The sequence below is a fragment of the Pipistrellus hanaki genome, assembly GCF_964339955.1.
Source record: "Pipistrellus hanaki genome assembly, chromosome: 9".
NCBI lineage: Eukaryota > Metazoa > Chordata > Mammalia > Chiroptera > Vespertilionidae > Pipistrellus > Pipistrellus hanaki.
Window position 1 is genome coordinate 74,039,010 of NC_140511.1, and position 16,336 is coordinate 74,055,345.

Here is a 16,336-nt window from a genome sequence, read left to right on the forward strand (position 1 = left end):
TGCTTGTCCGTGTGACATTTACGGCCCTATGGGGAGCTGGCTCTTTAATGAGCCTAATTTGAGACTGTAAGTAGGAGTTTGTAAAACAAACAGCGAGGGGATCAGGCCAGAGCCCGGAGTTGCCGTGTGAGCACACAGGGTCACATCAGCTCTGCAGGCAGACGGCGCGAAGGAGAGGCCTCCCCCTGGGGCCCGGAGACGGAGCCAGGCCTTCCCGCTTTGGCTGTGGGAAGCCCTGAGGGGCCTGGCTTTTGCCTGGGAGGGAAGGACTTCTCTGGGCCTGGCTGTGGGCAAGGCCAGGGCAGGGCCTTGGTGATGGGAACGCCGAGCACTCCCTGTCTGGCCCACAGCTCCCCGAGGCCTCTGAGATGGAGAGGCTGTGACCCAGACACCTGCGAGGAAACCCCCACATCTCCCTGTAGCTCTGATTCCATTCCGGGGAGACCTGGCTTTCACATAAAGGATGAGACGGAAGACACTGCTGTTACAGGGCCTTCCTTGTTAAGGTCACTTCTCTAACAGGTCCCAGATGGAAGATGGGGTTCCCCACCCCCCACGTGATGCTTAGGGCTTGCATTGTGGGATGGGCTCTGTAACCTACCCTCTCATCCCATTGCCCATATCTGGGTTGCACCATGTGAGGGAGCCTGGGGAAGGGGGTTCATGTCTCATAAGCTTTCCAGGCAGGATGAGAGCTGTCAGGCAGGTAGGAGAGGGAATGGCCCTGGGAGACCACTGAGTGTATCAGCACAGTTTCAAGCTGCCTGTGACTTTTCCTGTACCTTAGCAGAGAGGTCATGGCACCTCCTTTCTGCCAATGAGCCTCCTTCTCCCCTTCAACTCCCTCCCGTGCTGGGTGATGTCCCTCAGCCATGAGATGACCGGGGACTGCTGGAATCTCGTCATCTGTACGGTCCCGTTGGGGTCCTCGGAGGAAGCGGGGCTTTCTGACACATCCTGTTCCTTTCCCTCCCTTGCCCATGAAGCAAGCGCTCTCTTCAGACTCCTTCCAGACTCCCAGTACCTTCTGCAGGCCCCTCCTCCAGCATTGGTCAAGGTTGCGCTTAAATTCTGTGCGTGTTTTCCCTCCCCTCCGGGAGCAGGCTCCTGGGTCTTCCCTCTGCATCCCCAGCTCCATGCTCCAGGTAACTAATGGGCGTGTGAGGAACCTGGGCGAAGGGGATGAATGATGGGAGTTGCGGTGAGAAAATTCCCATAGCCTACTCAGAGACGTGTTGCGAGTTTGCCGCCACCAGTCAACCTTGACCCAGAGGGTCCCAGGCCTTGGAGGATGTGTTCTCTGTGTATCGGGTTTACTAACTGCCTGCAGGTAGCCCTCCCTGTGCCATCGGCGGTATGTGCGAGTGCACGCCTGTGAGTTACAAAGGGGGTGATGCCACCTCTGGGCCCCTGTGTCCCCAGTGCCCTCAGTGCTGGGGCGTCTATCCTGGCCCAGAACTCAAGGCACGAGTTGTATGGAAATCCGCTGACTGCTTCAAGTTGACCCAATCTTAAAGGTGGTCAAACATGGCTTCCACTTATTTAGGCTTAAGAACGATCTCTTAATGAGTTTTCCTTCCAGAACACATAATCTGCTACGTCTGTCTTTGATGTGTAAGTGCTCAGTGCTGAGCGAGAAGGAATGAGCAGCATTATTGAAATGAGATGGGCGGCCCGGGTGGGTTTGGGGCTGTGAGAGCCACAGCAGAGAAGGAGGTGGGACCGCCTCGGTGGGCTCTGTAACCTGCCCTCCCGCCCCCTTCCCACAAGCTGCCGGGCTTCTCTGTCTAAATGTACGCACTGCCCTGCCTCTCTGCTGCTTACGGCCCTGTGGTGGTCCTCATTGCCCCCCAGAACAGAGTCCCAGCCCCTTAGCCACTGTGACTGGTACCATCCACCATGGTCCCTCCCGGGAAGCCTGTCAGGCCCCACCCATCTCCCAGGGCCTCTCCTCTCAATCCCTGCAGGAACCGTCCTTGGCCACTGAGCCCAGGTGGTCCAGCGCAGAGACCCTGCCCCTTGGGCTGACCCTGTCGCAGTCCGTGCAATATTGAATTGGCTGGTGTGCTGTCTGTCACGAGATGGCAGACATCACGTGTACGTCCCCAGAGCACAGCCACGTCTGGCACATTATTAGGTCATCAAAATAAACAGCTATTGAGTAAATGAGTGAGTAAATGACTGCAGAGTAAATGACCCATCTGTGCTGAGTAAAGCATGGTTGTTGTTGTGTATGAGTTTTATAACTGATTTCAGAGAGGAATGGAGAGGGAGAGAGAGAAACTTCAATGATGAGAGAGAACCACCTCCTGCATGCCCCCAACTGGGGATCAAACCTGCAACCCTGGGCATGCCCCCCTGACTGGAATCAAACCAGGGACCCTAGAGTCTACAGGCTGATGCTCTGTCCACTGAGCCAAACCAGCCAGGGCAAGCATGATTCTTTACCAGCATAGACCACAGTGGCCTTCAGGAAAACAAGAGGGTAGTTTGGCCTGGGTCCATCTCTCCCTCCTGAGGCTGCTGAGTAACTTTAGAGGGTACCAATGGCTTTATCCCACAGCCACTGGCCCCGGGGCTCAGCCCGGCCATTTAAAGGACAGTTCCACTGACTCCATGCTTTCTGTGTGTCGGGTATTTTTGCCAGAAGCTTACTTTTCACCCTCAGCCCTCTAACTCAGGAGCTATTATTAGGCACAAAGACACAGATGAGCGAATTTTGGCTCGGAGAGGGTAAGAAACTCGTCCAAGGTCTCACAGCTTGCAAGAGGCAAAGCTGCGTGTTGAACCCTCACCCCTATGACTCACACTGTTAACTCATCTGGAGAGTCTCATGGTCAGAGCCCTTTGAGGTGGAAACCAGAGGCGTCGGAAACAGGTTCTGTTTGCTAGAAGGTTCTGTTTCCCCTGAGAATTGGGAGGGGAAAACTCATCCAGCACTGTGCAGTTCTGACTGGTGAATTCCTGTTCTGTTAATAGACACTTGGCCATCTGCCAGACCATGTGACCCTCGTATCTTTTTAAAACAAAAAACCCCAAGGAGTTTCTTTTTAAAAAAAATATCTTATTGATGTTTTTACAGAGAGGAGGGGAGAGAGAGAGAGAGTTAGAAACGTTGATGAGAGAGAAACATCGATCAGCTGCCTCCTGCACAACCCCTACTGGGGATGTGCCTGCAACCAAGGTACATGCCCTTGACTGGAATCGAACCTGGAACCCTTGAGTCTTGATGCCAACACTTTATCCACTGAACCAAACCGGTCAGGGCCCCAAGGAGTTTCTTGTGCTCCTTGTGGGTGCCTGGGCTCATGGACCCCTCTCCTGCCCTCTGGGCTGGCAGCGTGCCCACTTCTCCATTTTTCTTGCCAGCAGCCCTACTCCCAAGCCTGGGGTGCCACTCAGGAGTCTCACCCAGCACGAGCTCAGCTTCCTCTCCCCATCCTGGCCCACCCGTGCTCCCGCTCCAGTGCTGGCTGTGGGAGGCTCCTTTTCTGTGCATGGTGATTCCGGCCGTGCCTCTGCGTGAGAATTTCCCCCGCCCTATCTGTTCTCCGATCCCAGCACGTGGCAGCCGCAGCAGCAGGGGTCAGGGGTGCAGGTGGTCGCGTGGCTGCGTCATGATCAGCCGGTCTTGGTGCAATGAGCACTCAGCTGGGCTCGGAGTTGGCAAGATGCCATGGGAAGTCCCGGATGCAGCCCCGAGCCACCCGGGGTCAGCCCCACCTGCCAGGTGAGGGGCTGCCTCTCAGAAGGGCCAGTTCTTGGCATGAGGCCTGGGACCAAAACCTCACCTCCTGGTTAGCCACACAGAATGGTTCTGCCCGGGTTTCTGCCAAAAGAATTGCCCTTGTCCCTTATCTTACTTTTTTTTTAGTAGCATTTCTATAAAACAATCAGATTTTCCTTATTTGCTTTTTATTTGCTTCCATGAGCCTGCAGTAGTTGTAACGATGCTTTTATTGATACTTTTATTAAAACACATTTTTCATTTGTATTGAGACATAGTTGACATATAGCACTGTAGAAGTTTAAGGTGGATAGCATAAGAACTAGACTTTCATAAATCATTATTTAATCAGTAGAAAACAGGATGAAGAATAATGGAGGGAGAAACTCATCTAAAATTCTCCCATGAGAAATAGCTATCTTTTATGGTTGATGGATTTCCATTCCGGGCTCTTTACAAGTAGTAGATTCTAGTGGGTTGTTGTCTTTTTAACATTCTCTTTTTTCTATATATATTTCTATATATATTTCTATATTTTGGGTCACTCAAACTCCTGATCTGTTACAGCAGTACTTCGGAAAGAGGCCACCAGAATCTCTTAAAAAGCGTTCTAAGCCCCGTGGAGACCTTTTCCCGCGGAAAAGAGCTCAGTAGTTGGCCGCGCGCTCCCTGCTCCTCGCTGCCCAGTGCTGCGACTGTGGCTGGCTTTTCCGGAGTTCACCTGTCGGTTTAATTTCCTGACATTGATCCCCCTGGTTACTCTGGCTTCGTTTTACTCTCTTGCAGGGAGAAATGGCAGGGAGCACACTGTGTCTTATTCATAGTTCTTTCTTCAGAAAGAAAATAAGCAAGCGGCAATCTGTGATCCCTACTAGTTTGTTCTTCTACAGGCCCCGTATTCACCCTGGACTGACATGTGCTTTCATTACACAAATCACTAAACGCAAGGACCCAACATTTGTAATGGGGATTCTGGAGTCACCCCTCCTCTGTGTCCCCCACACACACACACACACACAAACACACACACACACTTTGTTGGGCTGCTATACAGTGTTTCAGTGGCCCCCATCTGCCCTCTAAATTCTTACCTTACTTGGAGCCCCTTGAGAATTGGGAGAGCCAGCCCTGAGGCCAGAGGTCAGAGGGGCTGCCAGTTGGAGGGGAAAGAGGCAGCCCCAAGGCCAGCTCCCCAAGCAGGTCCACCCCTATCAGGCCTGAGAGAGCCAAGGATTCAAAGGGAGTGAAGCCCAGCCCAGTATTCGCAGTGAGGCTTGCCTTCTCCCACCTTTTTGAAGAGAACGGGGTGCTGGCAGTGAGCATGTGGCCTTTGCGATCGCCCTGGGCTCTCGGGCCGGACTCCCTGGCCGTCACAGATGTGCATTGCTACTTCCTGTTTCCTGGTGGGCGCTCTGCCCTGGGCCTGACTTAACTGAGGGCCACCTTTAGTGCACGGTCTTTCTGATTGCTTCACCAGGGTGAGGTGTCCCCCAGAGCTCGATCGTGTTTGCTTCCCACTTCCTGACCTTTAAGAAGAGGGAAGTGCAGTGCTCATCGGACTGGGGGTGGGGGTGGGGTGAAGGAAGTGTTCTGCCCCTGAGCTCGAATAGGGGGAGCCCCATGGGAGGGGCATTGTGGGGCAGAGGTTGCCATTGTGGACCCCAGTGTCGGACAGGCTGGGTCTCACTCCCGCCTGCGCCCTTTGCTAGCTTTGTGCCTCAGCGTCCCTCATCAGTAAATAGGCCGGTAATATGCCAGCTGCTCGCTAATAGTAATACCCTGTTTCCCCGAAAATAAGACAGTGTCTTATATTAATTTTTTCTCCCAAAGTTGCGCTAGGTCTTATTTTCAGGGGATGTCTTCTCTTTCCATGCACTAGGTCTTATTTTCGGAGGATGTCTTATTTTCAGGGAAACACGGTAGTAATAAAACCACCGCTGCAGTCTTTGTGGCGACTCCAATGCCAGTTCCTCCATTCCTGGCCTAGAACTCTACTGAGTGTGCGCTAACGCCTCTCCATTCATTATGAACCGCAGTTAAAACCTGCCTCCCGATCTCAATTTAGATCCCACCCCACCCTCTCCCTTCCTCCCAACATTTTCTCCTCACTTGAACTCTTGGGTCTCACAGTACAGTGGTCCCATGCTCTATTATTCTTTTTTTTTTTTTAATTTTTAAATGTATTTTTATTGATTTCAGAGAGGAATGGAGAGGGAGAGAGAGAAACATCAACGAGGACAGAGAATCATTGATCGGCTGCCCCCTGCACGCCCCACACTGGGCATGGAGCCCACAACCCGGGCATGTGCCCTGACCGAGAATTGAACCCTGACCTCCTGGTTTATAGGTCAATGCTCAACCATTGAGCTACGCCGGCTGTGCTCGATGATTTTTAATGAATCATTTTTATGTGGATGACGGACAGCTCACCAGTCAGGCATATTTCATTCCAGGCTTTTCTTCTTATTTCCTTCATCTCCCCCTTGTCTCGATGCCCTCCCCCCAACACACACACACCCCAGCTTCTTTGGATTTAGAATCTGGGGAGGAATTCCATCCAGTGAGGTTGTTTGAGAATCAACAGCCCTTCTCTTTCACTTGGGTCTCTCTGAATACTATCCGCGCTTTAAGTTTTCAGCACTTTGTATGACTAACATGCAACTGAGCATTAAACGTACTATATATAAAACTCCAGATCAGAGAATGGAAACGCTTAAAAAAAAAAAAAAAAAAAAAAAAAGTTGAAAGAGTTGGATTGTGTGGGCTACTTGGAAGCCGTTCAGTGGGGCAATATAATTTTTATTTTCAGAAGCTTATGGATTGCACCCCGCCCAGGCTTCCCGCTCCTGAGAAAGCTGGCAGGAGACGCCCCGCCAAGTTCCCTCGGCAGGGCAATAAAGGAGTCAGCCTCCTCTGCACCCTGGCTGCATTGTAAGGAAGCAGGAGGCTGGCGGGGACCTTTGCTGTCCTCAGAAATGAGATTCCCTGAGCTGGGGGAGGGGGGAGGGAGCGGAGGAGTGTGTCCGGTGGGAGTTGCGGGGGCCAGAGGTGAGAGGGTGCTAGCCACAAAGACTTGCACAGGTCGCTGGGCCCACTGCAGTCACAGTGGCCCAAAAAGAACCTTCACAATTCTGGGGACAGAGCCGGTGATAGCATGTTGAGTTGAGAGGACAGTTACATTACAGTCTTGATGGCTTTTGATGGCTGCTCAGAAAAGCTGAACTATAAATGGATCCAGTTTTCACCCACACACAAAAAAATATTTTCTTTACACTTAAAATTGAGTTGGGGGGAGGGGTGTTATAGCTGTGGTCATAAATAAGATCTGGCCTATTGGTTTCTGTTGTTGAAAGCTCAGAAGGTAAATGATGGGATGGGGATGGGGGGTGTGGAGGGGTAGATGTTAGAGCTAGAGCACACAGAGGAACCAGGGGGAGAGTGGGGTCCCCAGGCTGCAGAAGGCTGGAGGACCATCGAGTCAGCCCCCATGCTGAACAGAGGGGAGAAGGGAGCACGCCTGTCCGTTGCTAGGGCTTTCGGGCTGAGCCGTGCTTCGGAAAAACCTGTGCACTCAAGGTCCAATTGTCAGCCCCATGTGCCGTCCGTCTGCTTCTACAAGCTGAAACCCAGGTTGAATTCCTGGTTGGCAACCGCCAACAAGAAGGCCGGGTTCCCAGGGTTCTGCACCGCGGGTCCCCATCTAACTCACTGGCGCCCCCTTTGGGCGCTGGTGGAGAGTCACCCGGGCTGTTGCCTTTCCATGCCCAGAGCTGGAGCCGGGCCCAGGGGCCAAGGCTGGGAAAGCAGCTGGGAGGACCGCCCTCAGGTGTGCACAGGTTTCCCCGCTTGACTGGCTTCCTGGGAGGTGCTGGGGATTTCCCCGGTTCCTGGCAGAATGATTTTCATTTCTAAATTTCAGAGGAAGAAACGAGAGTGGCATCTGTGCTCAACTGTGGGGAGGAGTTTGAGCCTCTTCCTCGGGGCGGAGGGGAAGGCCTGGAAAGGGAGGGAGGAAAGGATGGCAGGGGCGGGTGAGGCAGGAGGCGGGCGGGGAGGCTGCCACAGCAGCCAGGGGGGCAGAGGTGGCCGGCCTGGGGCACGCAGGGACAGGTACTTAGAACTGTAAGGGAGTAAAGGAGCAAGACTTTATTGATGGGTGCGTGGGAGCAGGGAGGGCGCTGATAAGGGTGATGACTCAGGTCTGTCGTCACAGCTGGGCGGATGTGGGGCTGCACTCACTGGCTGTGCTCCGAGAGGCATGGGCCGTGGAGGAGGCAGCGCTTTGGGGAATGAGATAATGAGTTCCCAGATTCAAGGGCTGGGCAACCAGGCGGAGGGAAGCAGAGGGAGTGACGGAAGAGGCTGGTTCTGTGTCTATCCACACTGGGAAACGGAGAGGCGTTGGGTGCAGTCAGGGCTGTTTCCACGGAAAGGCTGGGTGTGGGGAGGAGGCGGAGGGGTGGCTGGGGCTCCATCTCACTGTCCTGACCTGGGATGTGGGTGGGGTTCTCTGTAACTTACACAGCTCAACGGGGCTTGGTTGGGGGTGTTCGTTTTGACTAATAAAGGGGTCGAGGGAATCATTCCAGCATGCTTTCTTTTTCATCATGACTAACTAAACTACGCAGTTTTTTTCCTAGGGATTTTACTAAATAGAAAGAAAAAGGACCTTCCTTCCTTTTCCTTTTCTTTTTTCTTGGAATCTCTTTTTACAGCAACTTTGCCCTGGGTCCGTATCACACAGCTGGGAATTTGTGGGGGGCAAAGAAGGCCTCGAGGTATTTAAGAGAATTTAAATCAAATATTTTTCCCCCTCTATTTAAAAAAAAATATTTTTTATTGATTTTTTTACAGAGAGGCAGGGAGAGGGATAGAGAGTTAGAAACATCGATGAGAGAGAAACATCGATCAGCTGCCTCTTGCACACCCCCCACTGGTGATGTGCCCGCAACCAAGATACATGCTCTTGACTGGAATCGAACCTGGGACCCTTGAGTCCACAGGCCGATGCTCTGTCCACTGAGCCAAACCGGTTAGGGCCAGAACCCCTCTCTTGGCAGATATTCCAGTGCAGCTTAACTAAAGGACATGGGGGCCAAAGAGCAGCTTGCCATTTTATTTCAGAAATCAAGAGATTGGCATTTTAGCCCCAGGTCAGTTTCTGACCCTCAGTAACGTCGGGCAAGTCACTTAGCTTGGGGGGACCTTGGACTTCTGGTCTGTAAGATGGGTAGGATGGGTACCTCCCCAAGTCTTGGAGGGAGTCTATGTGATCGTGCAAGTAAGCTAACACAGTTCCTGGCGTAGAGTCAGCCCTCAACAGCAGTCAAGGTTATTGAGAACAAGACAGTTAGCCATGATGACTGCCCTACCAACCTCGCTGGAGGAATAAGTTACTCGAGGAATAAAGCACTTTGAGGACGTGCTTGTAAGCCTCTTAAGAGCAAAAGGTACTAAGCAGAAGCGGTGATGGTATCAATTATTATTATTATTATTTTTATTATTAATAATCGGTTCATAAAGTCTGTTGCCACAGTATTAAGTGCTAATCCCCGTGGGTGGGTGATGACTGGGAACATGGGAACTATTATTAATGGAGCTGCCAGCTCCTGTTACTAGATCCATTGACATAGCATTGCTCTCTGGGAATCCTTTGACAAATCGGCTGAATTTCCTATCCCCTTGCTGTAAGCACTGCAAATGTGATCCACATGTCCCCTGTGTGGTTTCTGGAGATTAATAACAGAGAGGAGAGGAGCGGCCTGCCCGCCTGGGACAGAGCTGGTGTCCGGGCTGTCCATGGAGTTAGCTCGGGGGCGTGTGTGTGCGCGTGATGTTCTCCCTGGCTCACTTGTTTGAATGCTCCCAGCTTTTCCTAACGGGCACCCCGCTGTCGGGGAGAGTTTCTGCTTTGGAGTAGGACAGAGGGAACCCCGCCATGCCCTCCTCCTCCGCCTCCCACGGGAATCAGCTCTGCGGAAGCACTTTGCCAAGTCAGTGAGCCGGCTGTGATGGGAGGGGCCGCTGCCATCCAAAGGGGCAAAGGGGCATGGGCAGTGCCCAGCTGCAGTGAGGCGGCAAGGAGGGCAGGGCGCCGGGTCAAGGGAAGGGCAGGCTGGGAGGGCAGGGCTGACCGGCGGCTGAACCCAAGTGTGGTCAGGATCCGGGCGAGGGGGAGGCCTGCCGTGTGCGTTTGACCCAGGAAAGAAGCAGGCAGGGCTCAGCACGGGGGTTCCTGCGGGTGGAACGGGCAGTAATAACACTGGTGTTGCCGCATGCACAGGCCGCAGAGTCGGGCAGCCGTAGGAGAGCTGGGAGGTGTGCGCGTTGGATCTGAGGTTTGAGTGTGCATGACCTAGTGTCGGTCAGACCCAGGTTCGAATCCCAGCTCTGCTACGTGGTTGACAAGTTGTTCAGTTCTCTGAACGTCTGTCTCCCGGTGTGGAGACAGCCGTGCCCAGCCATTTGAAAGGAAAGTGAGAGTGTGAGCAGAGCCTGCATCTGAGCCACACGCTGCCCCAGGGGCCACATGCAGCGACTCAGTTCCCCTTCAGGGCCACCCTGCCAGCGGCACGCCTTCCTCATCCCTAGGTAACACACGAGGGGTCGGAGGCAGAGAAATGAGGTCACTTGCCCACGATCACGCCGCCCGGTTAAGTGACAGAGCCCAGCTCCAAGGCCCTGTCTCTGCCGCTCTCTGGCACGCCCCGTGGCATCATCATGTGTTTCTGGGTTTAGGACAGGGCAGTGGTCGGCAAACTCATTAGTCCACAGAGCCAAATATCAACAGGACAACGATTGAAATGTCTTTTGAGAGCCACATTTTTAAAACTTAAACTTCTTCAAAATGGACTCGCCCCGGCCTTGGTATTTTGTGGAAGAGCCACACTCAAGGGACAAAGACCCACATGTGGCTGGCCAGTCGCAGTCTGCCGACCACGGAGATAGGGAATTCTACATCCCGGGGGCCTCCAGTTATCTCAAGGAATTGGAAGACGTTTTCTCAAAAGGGACTGATTAAATTCCTGTGGGTGTTTTCCTTTAAAAAAAAAAAAAAAAAAAAAATTAGGGTGGTGGACAAAGAGGCAGTGATCAGAGAAAGAGCCGTCAGTAGACATTGGGAATGCGTGTGACCGCGGGCTCTTGGGAACCCGCATGTAAGGTTCAGCCAGGCCGATTCTGCTTGTCCGGTGCTTTCTGAGAAGCCACACAGTGAGTGGGGGAAACGCACAGCTGCACCCCTCCCCCCGGGGGGCGGATGCTGACAGCTCGGCTCCTCGGCACTAAAGCGCTAATGAAGAACACTAATTGGGCCTGGCCAGTGGCTGGGTCTGGACCAGTCCTCAGGAAAGGAGCAGGCAGCATCGTTCTCTGTGGTTTCTCCCAGGGCCCCCTGTGGCTTGAAGAAAGAGGTGGGGGGGAGGGGGGAGACAGCACAGGAGGTGAGAGGCCGGGGCGGTGTTGCCCGCTAGGCCGCCAGGTGGAGGTTGATCCTGACACAGCCAGCCCCTGAGCTCCGGGAAGACAGAGCCAGGCCTCCTTATTACCCTGAAAGTAGCACCGCACCGGGGGCAGGCGAGGCCCCCTGCAAATGTTCAGCGAGTGTGGCGTGAAGGGTGAAGGAGTTCTTGTGTGGCCACAGGCCTCCGTCGGCCATTCCTTGTGCAGCTCCCAGTCTCCACGTGGCTCAGCGCCACCTGCGAGCCGGCCACGGCGGCGCTGTCCACGGGGAGAGCCAGCCGTCCCCAGGTGGAGCCTTGACATTTGCCACCGCCGCTGCTCTGCTGTGAGCTTCGCTTCCCCGGGCTGACCTGTCTGTCTGTCTGTCTCCCACAGGTGTCCTCTCCCTCCCGGCCTACTTCAGCCCCTACAACGGCGGCTCCCTGGCCCAGGACGAGCGCGCCGACGCCTACGCGCAGCTGGAGCTCCGCACCCTGGAGCAGTCCCTCCTGGCCACCTGCGTGGGGAGCATCTCCGAGCTGAGTACGTGCGGCACCCCCTTAGCTGGCTGGGGGGGAGGAGGTGGGGGTGAGGCTGGCTTCTGGGTCCCGGCCTCCTCCGTCTTCACGCTTCTTGCCTCCCCTGGAAGCTCGATCCTCCTGGGCCAGAGTCCCGTGTGGCTTGGCCGAGAGTGGCCTGCATCGCACACAGATGACCCTAACCCCAAACCTTACCCTGACCCTGACCCTGACCCTGACCCTGACCCTGCGTGGCAGTGACGGGGGAGGGGCAGTGGGCAGCGAAGATGTGTCCTCTCCATTGTCACGTGACTCGTTATTCTCGAGTTGGCCCGTCTCACTCATTTAGTTTACCTGCCTGCCCCCAAAGTAGTGACTTCACCACCGGGATTGTTTTTAAAGGAAAGGGCCCCTTACACCTCCGCATGGGAAAGGGAAAACGAAAACAGAGCCGCTGTGGCTGAAGGAGGGCACCCCAGCCCTGGCAGCAGCCCGGCCACCACCAGGACCTCAGGGCTCTGCGGTCAAGGTCACTACCCAGTCATGTGAGAAATCAAACCGCACGTTCTTCGTCCTCCCTTCTGCCTCTCTGTGTCCTGAGGCCACGGCCACCCGGCGGCAGCCACAGACCCAGGGGCCCTAGCGCACAGGCTGGGACAGATGGCGCATCGCTCAGGCTTTTCTGTTTATAATTTCTTGGGGTTTTCTGGCCCCCGAACACTGAATGGCAAACCTTTCTATTGCTCGAGGACACAGCTTCCTCCTTTCTTTCTTCCTCCCCTTCCCGGGACAGGAAACAAAGGTGCCTGGTTCCAGGTCACAGAGCGGATCCGTGCTGGGGGCTGGGAGGGAAAGCCAGACGTCCGCTCTCTGTCTCCTGGGGGGCGGCAGGATGGCCGCACGGGTCCCCTGCCCCCCGAGGGCCGTGCAGGAAGCGGGCCTGGTGTGTTTGGGAAACTGTTCTGCCCCGAGAGCAGTGAGGGATGTACTCAGCCTTCAGAAGGCATCTTGGCTTTTTTTTGCATCTTGGACATTGAGTGCCTACTGTGTGCAAGGCACCACGTGATCTCACGTACTCCTCAGAGCAGCTCAGCAAGGTGTGTCCTGGTGAGGAAACGGGCTCAGAGGAGAAAAGTGATTTCCCCCCAAGTCAGGCCCCAGAAGGAATCAGGGTGTGGCTCGACTCCCCTGTGCCTGCTGTTAGCAGAGCTCTTTCACGTGGGGCTGTGGGCTCCCTGGACGTGGCTCATGGCTCTGCCACCAGCATTCGGGCAGCTGACGTCAAGGCTGGGCCCTGAGCCTTTGCCCCTCCCCACGCGGCCTCTGTCCATTGCCGTCCACAGCCAGGCCAGGGGGGCACTCACAAACACCCCTCAGGAGAAGGGAGACAGAGTCCTGTCGGTCCTACCTTCTAAAACTCTCTCAGATCTTAGTTTTCCCCTTTCACCCCCTCCACTGCTACCAACTTGGCCCCAACCAGGGCCGTTTCAAACACAAATTGGATATTGCCCATCTGCTCAGCATCCCCTCCATGCCCGCTGTGGTTGCCCAGCTCGCTCGGTGAAATCTAATATGCTCACTGTGCCCCACGATGGAGTATTTGATCTGGCTTTATCTATATGACCGGGCTCCAGCCACCCCACCTCATGGCCACGTTCATCCACCCCAGGGCCTTTGCACTGGCTGTTCCCTGAGCCTGTGACCCTTCCCCCTAAATGCTCTGCCCGTCTCTGCCCAAGTGGCACCTTATTGGGGCTTTCCTGAGCACCCCGCGTAGATGGGCACCCACTCTCATGCCTCTGTCTTTCCTCTTACAGCTTTGGTTTTTTTCAAAGCCTTGATCTCCACTTGGCATGTATCATCTATTCCCATGTAAATGCTTCTCCCGCCCTGTGTCCTGAGGCCACGACCTGTCGGCTTCATCTGACCTGTGAGCTTCATGAGAATAGAGACTCTGCTTTATCCCCTGTACCCCTGCAGCCCAGTGATCAGAGCAGTACCAGATGCCAGGGCTGTGTGTGTGTGTGTGTGTGTGCGCGCGCGTGCAGGCATATATGTGTGTGCCTGCGTGTTCATGTGTGTGTGCGCTCGCATGCACACGTGCATTACGAGCGGTCCCCATCCTGGCCAGACCAATTCTCAGGGCAAAGGGAAGCAGCAGCCCCCTAGCCCCTTTTCACCGACAACCTGACAGTGTGTGTCGTGCACGAGGCTGCCCAAGGCCCATTGCTCTGAAACCAGGGCTTTTGCTCATCCCACGGTGAAGAAGGGAGGAGACAAGGTGGAGGCAGCTATTGCAATTTTCCTCTCTCCGAGACTAAAGAGCTTAATGAGGTTAGCGATACTTGGCACCGAGCACCCTGTACCTAAAACCTTACCCCGGGTTTAGCAGGCATCAGCTCCCTGCCCTCTGCCAAGCCCAGCCTGCCAGGTAGGTCAAGACGTTTCTTGCATCAGATCCAGCTGCACGGGACCTTGGGCACCTGTGTGTTCCTCCGCCCCTCTCTGCCCATGAAAGTGCCCATGGGGGGATCGGACACAAACAAACAAACCCCCTCTTTTTAAGGCAGCCAGATGGAGGAGCCTGCTGAGCTCCAGGCTCCGCTGGCTTTATGGGCTTCCTTGGCTTTATGGGATGGCACACAGTGAGGGCGGGCAGCCCGGGGTGAAACCTGCGGCACCTCTGATCAAGGCGCTCCTGTTAACGAGCAGTGAGGGCGGGCTTTTCGTGCCCGCAGGACGTTTCTGCGCTTCAACCGAGGTTCCGTCAGGCTGAGGATCGAGTGATTCTCAAGTGCAAGAATTTTCCAGAAGCAGCTCCCAGTGTCCAATCTGGGCTAAGGCTTCTCCTACGAGCCGGGGGTTTATCCACCCTGCCCCCATGCGGCAGACTGAAACTGTCATAAAGCACAATAAGAATGAATGTCCAGAAAAGTAAGCTAAAAGACATGTAAAACGCGAGCCAATTTTTTTTTTTTATTATTAGATTAGATAGACATTGCCATGGAGTTGTTGTTGTTTTGAAATGTCTGAAATTTCTGAAATTAACTTGTTGTGACCCAGTAGCAGTGTGTGGACCTGTGGCCGTTGCAAACGACACTTCAGGCGGCAGTGGCGCAGCCGCCAAGGGCAAGTGGTGGGAGCACAGGGCCCCAAGTTCAAGGTCTGGCTGGTTCACTGGCTCCTGGTGCAACCTGGACAAATCATTTCCCTTCTGTGAGCCTATCTCCTCGTCTGTAAAACAGAAATGTCTCCCTTAAGGGTGGTTGTAAACACTGAAGGAGATTTTCTCTCTTTTCGTGTCTATCTGGAAGCCGAGAAAATCAAAGGGGGCCGGGAGGACAGTCCCTATGGGAGAACAGCCACAGCGCCCGCTGTCTCTGGCCATGAAGGAGGGGTGCAGAGCAGTGTGTGTTTTCAGATGCCTGGGTCAGGATTGTCTGGTTGTTGAGAGAGACTGATGGCATGCCGCTGGGCTTGGAGCCAAGAAGTCCAGGGACCCCATCCCCTGCTGCCATTCTGCTGTCTCCACGGCCTTCCCAGACCTTCCAGGGGCCTCTCTGTTCCAGTTAGAAAGCCCTTCCGAGGCACTCCCATTTCTTTCTGGATTTTTTTTTTTTTTTTTTTTGGCTGCATTCTGGCTGGAATCTTGTTGCCAGAGGGTTCTCCACCAGAAACAAGAAAGCAGTCAGGAACGTCATTAGCGATGACGACTTCCACCTTGTCTGCCTTGGAAAGGGTATCTCCCCAAGATGTCTCTGGGAGGCAGACCGCAGGCTCGGTGACTGCTCCCCCTTTGGGCCCTGCGGTCCTGCCAGGAGCGAGGGCATTGGGGCCCGGGGAGGCGGGCGCCAGGTTTCAGCTCACTGCCGCCGACTCAGCTGGTACGACAAGCTGTGCTGAGGCGGCTGCGGGGTGGGGGGTGTCGGTGCCGGTTTCTGCCACCCAGGAGCCCGAGGGCAGGGCTGGGAGCTGGCGTTTCAGGACCCGGCCTCCTGTCCTGGGAAATGTGGGGCAGCGAGCGACTGCAGACAGAGGTCCTGGAACTAAGGAAGCCACGGGAACGGCCTGCAGGATGGAGGGGTGAGAGGAGCAGGCCAGGAATCGCAGTGGTGGTGTACTTAACCTTTGTCAAGTACTTACTCTGTGCCAGGGAAGGTTGTGGAGTGATTTCCACCAATTATTTATTGATTGGGATCCGCACAGTTTAGAGGTTAGCTGTGATGAATCCCGTTTTACAGACGAGGAAACCAAGACTCTGGTCAGCAACATGTGTAAGATTGGAAGCAGCAGAGCCCTGACTTGACGCTGGGATCTATGCTCTCACCCACTTACCCGGAGATTCTCAGACCTCGCTGGGCCGTAAATTCGCCAGGGGGACTTTTACGAATTCCAGATGCCCTGCCCCAGACCCATTACATCGGAGTCTTGGGGATGGGATGGGAGCCTTTTGTCAGTAACTTGCTGCTCTCCACCCTCTTGGCGGGAGGGTGGGGTTTGCCAGGAGGCCCCCAGAGAGCCGAGCCACAGCTGCAGGGATGAAAAGTCAGGTGTGTGGAGAGGAGTGAGGACCTTGGGGTCGGGGACACGCTCTTTCCCAGTGGAGATCTCCAGTTCCAAGGGGGCCACTGTCCCTGCTCACATAGGAGCC

At 54.7% G+C, this 16,336-nt stretch overlaps 1 protein-coding gene across 1 annotated transcript in view; it reads left to right on the forward strand.

The window, feature by feature from the left end:
* Positions 1-16,336, forward strand: part of ABTB2 (ankyrin repeat and BTB domain containing 2) — a 137,658-nt gene that overhangs the window by 91,922 nt on the left and 29,400 nt on the right. The window contains exon 2 of the mRNA XM_084894547.1: positions 11,564-11,710. Within this exon, the coding sequence (XP_084750673.1) occupies positions 11,564-11,710 (147 nt within the window). The remainder of the gene's footprint in view (positions 1-11,563; positions 11,711-16,336) is intronic.